The following is a 10,430-nucleotide window of genomic DNA, read 5'->3' as shown; positions in this document are numbered from 1 at the left end:
GTCACGTAATTGGATAATAATTTAACTTTTAATTAAGTACAAAACGGATTAATCTCAAACTTATTAATGCCCCCCCCCCCCAGTTTTTCTTTTAGATAAAGAGCACTGTATTTATTGAATAAAGTGCTCGAAAGTTTTGTAACAGAAATTTCAGAATGTACACCCCGAACAGCACCCAATGGAATGGAGTCGACTCAAGCGTCTACGAGGAAAATAGTGTTCACCTTTCATGCGATGTCATGCGCGATAACTTGGTAAATACTTCCGGGTTAACTTCCTGTGTATTTTATTTCTGTTTGTTGTTTCTTCACTGCCACAGAACTTTCTCAACTTCCTGGGGAAAAAGTCATATGTATTCTGGAAATTCGCTGTTGAGTATGGATTAAGTGAACTTTCAAATTCGTATGGATGGTACTAAATATAATTTTTTTTTAAACTTACGAACTAGTTTGAGAATGTCTTCCTCGATCCCAGCAGGTGTGTCGATGTCAGTATGTAAACCACTTTGACAGAGTTGTATTCGGTATTTCCAAATAATTAATTAATCTCTAGCATAGTTCTTGTCGAATATTCATATTATTGTGCATATTCGTGAGCTGTAATAAAGTATCACTTGAATTTATTTCAAATTGGTCCCGTCTCAAGTTCAGCATACTATAGTCTATACGTTTTTTTTCGATGTAGCGTACTGACTCATAAGCGGCAAGAGAAATGGATCTACAGTGTTTTTTGTTTTACCCTGCCAAACTACGATGGAGTATTCAAATCACATACATCAGTAAATTATGACTTCTAAATAAACTATTTTTGTCTTCTCATCCTTACAACTTAAAAAATGTCATTTATTGTTGGCACTAAATATGACGTAGATTAAAGGAAATTGCACAGAAATGGCTAAGGCAATGTTGGATTACCATTCTGTGGAAGACTCGCATGATGAAAACATAGATAATGATAGCAGTGATGAAAGTGATATAGAAGAAGATGGTTATGAACATGATTTACGAGTAAATGGAAGATTGGCAGATTCACCACAGCAAAATGGGAGTGCAGTTCAGCAATTTGATAGATATGGTTTTCTTGGAGGTCACCAATTTACAAATCCTGATGAGTAAGTAGCAGCAAATTTGAATATGCTTACCATTTTTGTCAGTAATTTGATAAATTATGTTTTTTTTTGTGTAGACTTGGCTATGGTAGAGTATCAGCTAACCCGTGTCCAAAACTCTGATGTTTATAAGCTGATGAAAGTTGGAATAACCAACATATCTTTATTAATTTTCAATTGTATATGTACACATTTAAATGCAGTTTTCCTGCCATATACTTTGTTATTTATCATCTTATTATTCCTGAGCATTTTGAAAAGAAATGATTGTAATCCTGCCAATCCATACTTCTGGCTGTCTATCCATCCATCATTTATATAGTGTATCTACTCCAAATCTGTTGGAAATACAAATGAAAATGTTATTACTAGGTCATAACTTGGGTACTTGTAAGATATATACCCTATATCTACGTATTTATATAATGTGCAGGAGGAGTAAATATATTTGTGCATCCAGCAGAGGCTTTGTATCATGTTCGGTATTAAGGAACATGCTTTCTCATTTAACTTGTACATTTTAAATATCCACCTGTTGTAATCATATATTCAATAACTAGACATGAAGAGGAGAATATGTATTTATATTGCTGAAACATTTGCTCCAGTTATGTCATGGTCTTGGTAGCATAGCTTGGATGCATGGGGATATGCAGTGGCATGCCATTTATCTAATCCTGGTAGTTAACTGATGCTTGCAGTTTGATTGAAAATGTGTTTCATTTCACACATATGTATCCAGAATTCCTATAATGTTTTAAAAAAACAGTCAAAACTTCTAGATATAACATAAAGGTGTACTGATTGCTGCTTATTTTCTGTCTTCCTCCTTAAAGAGAGTTTAACATTTCTTACAAGTTTTGAGAGGGTGTATCAGTTTTGAGATTGAACTACTTGCACATGTAAAAAAATAAGGCTTAGAAAGCAGTGACTTTGCTGCCTTTAGTAAAAGGCATTGACATAGCTGTCTTAATGAGATTTAAGATCTTGCTCTCTATGGTGAAGGCAATGGCATAGGAATCTGTAGGATATTTAAAACTGGTTCATTGGCAGCATTTCTCAGAAAAGATGGAGATTATGCCATAATAGTTGTAATACTGGTGCTTAAATAATTATCATTTCCGTAACATTGATGGGCTTAAAGTGCATCATTATGAGTGCACACTGAAGATGAACATTGTGTACATACTGGAAGAATGAATACTATTTGCCAATGTTGAGAACTCAGTTTTTTGGGTTGATTCTAAATGATAAAACTCATCTGCCCATTACTGCGCTTCAAGCTTGGAATCGCAGGTTTTCAGCAATTTTGTGTCCATTGTCCCTGAAATCTTGACCCTTGTGTGCCCGCCAGGCATTGTTTTTCATAAGGAAAAAGTGTTAAAACTGCCTAGAAATTTTCTCAAGTGGATGTCCATCCATGTCTGTATTGGTGCTAGCAGTGGTCAAAGTCGCTAAAAACTAGGCAATTGCGGTCCTTTTTAAAACAATATATCTGACAATGAAAACATTAAAGGTTTGCAACATCAATTGTCACTCAGTCTATAGTGTAACATATTTTAGAGGGTAACGTTGCACCTACAGGATTAATGTTTTTGATTCGAGATTGAATAGATGAAAAAAAAACTAAGTTTTTGCACATGCACAAGTTGTCATTAACTCAGCTTTATTAATTAGAAAAATAACTCATCAAAATTTGTATTTATTATAATAAATTCAGGTAGATATTGGGTGAAAAGAAAAAGGTTAAATAGGGGCATGATCAAGACAGGATGATTATATCCTGAAGCTCATTTCAGGTTAACCAGATATTCAGATATATTAATACTTTCATGAGTTACATGAGCACACAATAAAAAGTTTAATAATGAAAGCATACACCGAAATATGACAGAATTAACATGGCAAATAAGTAAAAACAAGTAAGATGATTTCCTTTATAGTGCTATTATTGCAATTTGCATTATGTGTTTGTTTTCATTTGTCCCTTTAAAATGTTGTTTGTCCCCAAAATTTGTTGTGTGGGGCACACAGTGTGATCTGCCCTAGGGATCCAAGGTGTAGCACTGCTGCCCAAAAAGTAACTTGAAAAACACGTTTTTGAGAATGATTTAAATTGCAGAATTAAGTGGTACTGAGCATGGTATGTTCTCAAAAGACCTTGCTGTTCCATAATGAGATTTTAGCAGCTGTACCCACCCATGAAGGATGCATGCTGGAATTTGGATACCATTGCTTAGAAAATGATACTTGTATCAAATTTTGAAGTTAAAGAGGATTGTGTGGTTATTAATATATGGAATTTAGAAGACTATTGAACCATCATGGGAGTCTGATAATCCAGGATAGTAAACTGGCAGACTTAGAAACAAGGACTTTCAAGGAAATTTCTTATTGGTTCCTTGAACTGGGGTAATGATAACTGAGACAATAATATACATGAACAGAAGGCTTTGGAACAGTGGTTAAAATCTTTCCTGCATTATTATTCTATAGATCCTTTAAATTCCGGATCTATCAATACAGATTGTCTTAAACAGATTTTTGTTTTGCTGCTTTTGTTGGTTTAAAGGCACTTTAATGCATTGTTGGCTGTATCATGCTTAGGAGATGGGAGCTACATTAAGCATATTTCCTAAAAGCACACTGAGGCATGCAACCAGGGACCATATAGTGTGTGATTTAGGTTTTTAGTGTAGCTTAACAATTCTTCAGTCAAATGGCTGTGATGTTTGCAGCGTGGTAGTTTATAGTGATGTCTGGCACTGGGCATCATGCCACAGACATGTAGCATCATGCCCTACCCAGTCACATCTGGACACCAGGCTGACCATTCCCAACAAAAACCACTTAATGCTGAGTGTCAAGTGATGCAGCTGCTAGTATCATTTTATAAGTCTTTGATATTGACTCGGCCAGGATATAGAAGGAGGATATAGAACCTGAGATCCTTCAATTATGAGTCTGATGCTTTACAACCTGAGAACTTCTTGTGGGTTGGTGGTTCTACCCTGGGTTTTCCAGGGTTCTTCCTCCACCAGTTATACTGGCCGCCATGTATAGCCTGTCTTGTGCTGAAAAATGGCGTTAAACCCTAGAACAACAACAACAACCTGAGATCCTTAAATTATGAGTCTGATGCTTTACAACCTGAGATCCTTGAATTATGAGTCTAATGCTTTACTACTTGTGATCCTTGAATTATGAGTCTGATGCTTTATAACATGAGATCCTTGAATTATGAGTCTGATGCTTTACAACCACAGATCCTTGAATTATGAGTCTGATACTTTACTACCTGAGATCCTTGAATTATGAGTCTGATGCTTTACAACCTCAGCTCCTTGAATTATGAGTCTGATGCTTTATAATATGAGATCCTTGAATTATGAGTCTGATGCTTTACAACCTCAGATCCTTGAATTATGAGTCTGATACTTTACTACCTGAGATCCTTGAATTATGAGTATGGTGCTTTACAACCTGACCTTGGGGCCCCGAGTGGCCAAGTGGTCTAAAGCGCTCACCGTTACGGATCACTGCCATCTCACCTCTGCCTGCGTGGGTTCAAGTCCAAGGCTAGGCTAGCGTGGGTATGTGGGAAAGCCTGCCAGTAGCTTCTCATGGGTCGGTGGTTCTTCCCTGGGTTTTCCAGGGTTCTTCTTCCACCAGTTATACTGGCCGCCATGTATAGCCTCTCTTGTGCTGAAAAATGGCGTTAAACCCTAGAAGAACAACAACAACCTGACCTCACTATCATGAACGTCTTTGAGTTTCTTTTACAATAGATCATTGAATGGGTTTATGAGTCAGAATCTGACTTTTTTTCTTTATCAGGATTAGATTTTCCACTGTAATTTGTCAAATTTTGTTAGTGTCATTCTTGAACTTACATACCATATATACTTTCTTATAAGTTGAGGCAAACTTCAGACAAAAAAATATCTTAATCTGCCATAACATGATGTACATGTAGATCAGGGCCTATGTTGTTTGTTCTTCTGATTACTCCTAACAAACTGCACAGACCCAGACCTGCTGACCCATTATGCAACAGCCTCTGGGTCTGTGCAGTTTGCAGTTGGACTTGTAAGCGAGTATTTGTGGTACATTCAACTTAAAAAGGTTTATTCATCAAAAGAAATCTTACTATAAATTGTGTGAGTGATAGAAGAAATGCTATTCATTTTGAGATTGTTTAAAAAATAAAAAGAACAAAATCAATAATGATGATGCCTTCTTTCATTATCTTAGTGGTAACTGTGTTTATAATGATGATGTAGTCATTTGGACCTTGTCTTGTTTTATAATGGATGGATAGTAGTTAGTCAGTTCTCAAGTTTGAAGCATAATATGGTTATGTTCTTAAATTGAATATTTCCTTCTCCAAAAATAGGGGAAGAATATTCAGAATATTGGATGGTTGAAATAAAGGTAGCATTTGAAAGAGTGTTTAAATGGTCCTTGACTGGTTATCCATATTACATTAGTGTTTAAATGGTCCTTGACTGGTTATCCATATTACATGAGTGTTTAAATGGGTCTTGACTGGTTATCCATAATACATTAACTAATCTGTAACAAGATAATAGTAATCAGAAACACTTAATGTAGAGATTGTAATCTGGAAAGAATTGGAGCCAAATCAAAGTTTCCAGTTTCTTGTGTGTCACACTTGCTGGCACATATATACCACATGCTTTAGTGCAAGGTATTTAATAATATATACTTTCCACCCTGAAATATTGTGTGTATTCTCCACTGTTTCATGCAGGAATTGGTACCATTTCTTTCAGGAATCAGTACCATTGCATTTAACCTTTCAAAGAATAACTCCACTCTCAAAGCTGTGGATGACAAGGAATGACCACTCAACATTATAGCTTATATATTATGACAGTTTTGGCAATAGAGGCTATGTTTTGGGTTCCGACATAGCTTGTTGCATTATGATTGCTTCCAGTTGAGTTTCGTTAGTTAAACAAGCCTCTGACTGATCAGAAATTTTAGTAGTTTCTTCTTATGACTTGTTTTTTTCTAATACAATGAAAAAAACCTGAATGTCATAAATACAATATTAACAGAAAGACCTAAACAAAAAAAATGTTTCGATTTGATAACCCAACCTGCCCTATTTTAATGATCCTGACCCTGTAAGTCTGTATAATGTGTAGCACAAAAAAATCATTATTGATCGTGCCCTATTATTTACATCTGAATGAGTAATTTTTAGTTGAAAATTTTATATGAACTGACATGAGCAGGGAAAAAAGTATGCAGATGAAAAAATTAGACGTTAAGTTTCTACCCTATTTTCAAACAGTTACCAGAACAGCACATTTTTAAAAATTTTGTTGTCTTACATAGTTTAAATTGTGATCCCAAGACCAAGGTCCCATTTTGTGTATTTGGGGTTGGGTATATATAATAAAAAGTGGAGGATTTATATGCACCATGGCAGGCAATGGATGCAGCTCCATTTTATGTGTTTTGGGGTTAGGTATGTATAATAATAAAGGCATGAGGGAATACCTTTATTGGGATGGTCACTTTCTTTCTTTTTTATTCTTTATGCTATCAATATGGATCATGCATTATGTATTGCATACATGTTAATATGTAACATAGGTGTGTCATTTCATACATTAGTCAACATTTTATTATAATGACATATGTTTTATACAAACCATGTAAACATTAATTAAGGATGTGAAAAAATTGAATATATTATAATTGGTTCACACTAGCCAAGAGCTAAAATTGGGTGAAATAAAATGATTATTATATGTAATAATATGGCTGCCCTGGTCATATAAAAGGTAGTCCAATATAATGGGCATGTCCATACCCACAGTGCACACATATTATATTGTTGTACTATACTGAAGGTCTGCTCTTTTGACCTTACAAAAAGTGTTCTATTTTACATAAAGCCACCATAGCTGGGCACTGATGATTTAATAATTTTTAACCACATTAAAATTGGTTTCTTATCAGTAAAAAAATTACAATGAAGTAAAACAAATTAAGGAGCAATAATTAATTTAATTTAAGCCAGTCTGAAGGAATTTGCGCTATACCTAGTGGCATAAGAACAGCTGCAGTATACTTGATCAGGAGTAAAAGGCCATTATCTCTTGATAACAAAATGAAAGATACTAGATGTATGTTGTAATAATATCATATTTTTATCTGTCATGCAAATAAATATACAGCTGTGATAAATTTATTATATAAAACAACACATACAATTCTGTCAGATGTATGTACATAAGTAAATATAGAGCAGAGAGTATGAGGGATACGTACAAGTGGATAGGGATGGCACTAAGGACAGGGTATAAGGGAGGCATAGAAGGGTGTAGGGGATGGCACTAAGGACAGGGTATAAGGGAGGCATAGAAGGGTGTAGGGGATGGCACTAAGGACAGGGTATAAGGGAGGCATAGAAGGGTGTAGGGGATGGCACTAAGGACAGGGTATAAGGGAGGCATAGAAGGTGTAGAGGATGGCACTAAGGACATGGTATAAGGCACCCTTCTATGCCTCCCTTATACCCTGTCCTTAGTGCCATCCCCTACACCCTTCTATGCCTCCTTTATACCCTGTCCTTAGTGCCATCCCATTCTATGCCTCCTTTATACCCTGTCCTTAGTATTAATATTAAACTGATTAATATAATTGATATCTTGGTTGTTGCAGGCAGAAGGTGTTATGTTGGCTGGAATGTATGACATGAGGGCATTTTGGATTACTCTATCTGCCATTATCACACACCAGACTGCCAGCTCTTCCATAATCTAGGTTTTTCTTCTGATCTGACATTCCATAACCCATTGTTAGCACAACCACTTCTGCATTAATTACATCCATTGTGGAGAACTGATAAATTTCTTACATACAGATGGTACAATGGCTAGCTTGACTTACATTGTGTGTTAAAATTCAAGCAAGCATTATTATATCCTAATTTGTCAGAAAGACATTTCACAGTGGCTAAAAATTACAGTATGTGAAATTCTTAAAATGTTCATGAAACTTTGTTTTGTTAAAGAATTTTAGTACATGTGCCATTATTTCAGTGCCCTACATTTCATGAATGAGAATTGTTGTCTGCTTAATTCATATTGTATCTTTTTTTTTGCTTCAAAATATGTTACCTGATCATTTTATGTTAAGAGCATGTGCACTGCCTTGTAAATCCAGACCTCCAAACTAACAAAGACCTTAGAGGAGTATGTCCACTACTTTGCAAATCCAGCCCTCCCAAGCTACCAAAGACCAAAATTATGTGCATTGCCATGCAAATCCAGCCCTCCCAAGCTACCAAAGACTGGAAAATTATGTGCATTGCCATGCAAATCCAGCCCTCCCAGGTTAATAAAGTACTTGGAGGAGTATGTCCACTGCCACGCTAATAAAAACTTTAGAACAGTCTCTGGTTTGGTTATTAGCAGTGTTGATAAATTGCTGCCATCTTACCTAAAATGAAGTGAAACAAGAGTGGTCTTCCTGTTGATATAGGGGTCAGAGCCAAATACCCTAACAAAGTATTGAAGTTTTCTCATGACAGTGTAGTATACTTTAGTTTCATATACACTACGGTGGCCTTTGTGATTAGAGCTGCAGGAGGTCGTGGGTTCAAACCCCAGCCGAGTCATACAAAGGACTTATAAAAATGGTACTAACAGCTGTCTCACTAGGTGCTCAGCATTAAGAGGTTAGTGTTAGGGCTGGTCGTTCTGTCAGAATAATGTGACTGGGTGAGACATCACGCTACATGTCTGCGGCATGATGCCCCAATGCTACACATCACTATAAACTGCCACACTGCAGACATCGTATCAATATGACACAGATACACACACTTTAGTTTCATTTATTTTTTGTAGGTATCAAAGTTCATGTTTTTGTAATCATGGGTACTTAAATTCAGGGATTTCCCGCAAGTCAAAGTTTGTACATTCACACATAAAATTTCATTGATTAAACATCTACAAATACCAATAAATAAAGAATACAAAAAGAACAAAACTGCAGGTATGAAAGAGTTGTAGCTAAACAACACTACTGAACATTGCTGAAGGTAGGAGCACAAATCAAAAACCTGCTGAGATAAATCACTCACATTGAGTGCTATGCAACAGACATAGCTAACTCAGCCACCAATACCAAACCAAGCTGTTACTAAAGGACATCTATACTATCTTTTACTTAAACCACAGTCTGTACATTGTTATTATGGTAGCTTTTATCTTATATGTACATAACAGAGGGCCTCAAGGTAGAGTGGTTTCTCATTTGTGGTTTTAACATTGATAAAATGGCCCATCACATATGTAAACCAAACAGGACCAACATCCCCTTGCTCTGAAGGCAGTCAGCAGGCTGTGGTAACCTTTGATATCTCTAGTGCCATCTGAGGGCAGAAGATGCTTGCTAAACTGCAGGACAATGGAATCCTCTTGTTTGTGCCTGTCTCATATCAGGGGTCAAGCTAAATTGAAATATTAGTGAGAAGTTACCACCTTTTGGGCAGAATAGAAAGAAATGAGAGCTGAACAGAGAGAATTGGGAGCAAAACAGGAAATTTATATTGGTGTGTCTGCATTGGGTTGTCTTATTTTAACTGTTTCCTCTATTTCTTAGTATGCATATTTGCATTTAACATCAATAAGGGCAAAACTTTATCTTCAAATAGAAAATTATCTGTATTGTATGTAAATTATAAACACATTTTGTCAGTGTATGAATTTATCGTATTCTTATGCAGTGTATTCTTGCTTGAAAGTGTGTATTATTGGATGGAAAGATAAATGTAGTCTATTATGGCTATATCAAAAGGGCACTGCAGAAACCATACATTGTAATTAATTTTAACTGTTACCTAGATTACAGTATTGGAATTACAAATACATAAAAAGACTTAATCAGCTGGCACTTAAAGATGTTCTTGATTTCTGAAATTTCTAAAACGTCCCTATAAAATGACAATTGAAAGCATTTTCAAACTAGTTTGAACCCCCCACCCCACCCCACCCCCGAGCAAATGTACATGAAGCCACATGCATTGGCATCTTCACATCATTTATAAGTCTAGGTACTCCTATCAGTTGCACTCATTTACAAGGTATATTTCTGCTGTGCTCATGCAAGTCATATGGCCAAAATACACGGTGAAAGGACCAGCAGTGGCGCACAAATTATAAATAACATGGCCATATTTGGAAGTGTGTCCATGTCTTTCCTGTTGATGAAGAACTGTTTTAATCGGGTATTAAAACATATGCCTTTGTTCTTTGTAAGAGTTTGTTTTGTCAGT

At 35.9% G+C, this 10,430-nt stretch overlaps 1 protein-coding gene across 1 annotated transcript in view; it reads left to right on the top strand.

Annotated features, from left to right (window-relative positions):
* Positions 1–279: 279 nt before the first annotated feature.
* LOC149775325 (TBC1 domain family member 10A-like) overlaps positions 280–10,430 on the top strand; it is a 123,383-nt gene continuing 113,232 nt past the window's right edge. Inside the window, exon 1 of the mRNA XM_089944037.1 lies at positions 280–1,111. Coding sequence (XP_089800163.1) covers positions 891–1,111 — 221 coding nt within the window. The 5' untranslated portion in view covers positions 280–890. The remainder of the gene's footprint in view (positions 1,112–10,430) is intronic.

Source organism: Sinohyriopsis cumingii, chromosome 19 (assembly GCF_028554795.1).
Source record: "Sinohyriopsis cumingii isolate HCF-2022 chromosome 19, ASM2855479v2, whole genome shotgun sequence".
Classification (NCBI taxonomy): domain Eukaryota; kingdom Metazoa; phylum Mollusca; class Bivalvia; order Unionida; family Unionidae; genus Sinohyriopsis; species Sinohyriopsis cumingii.
Note: the sequence above shows the minus strand (reverse complement) of the source record. Positions and strands in the feature narration are given on the sequence as shown.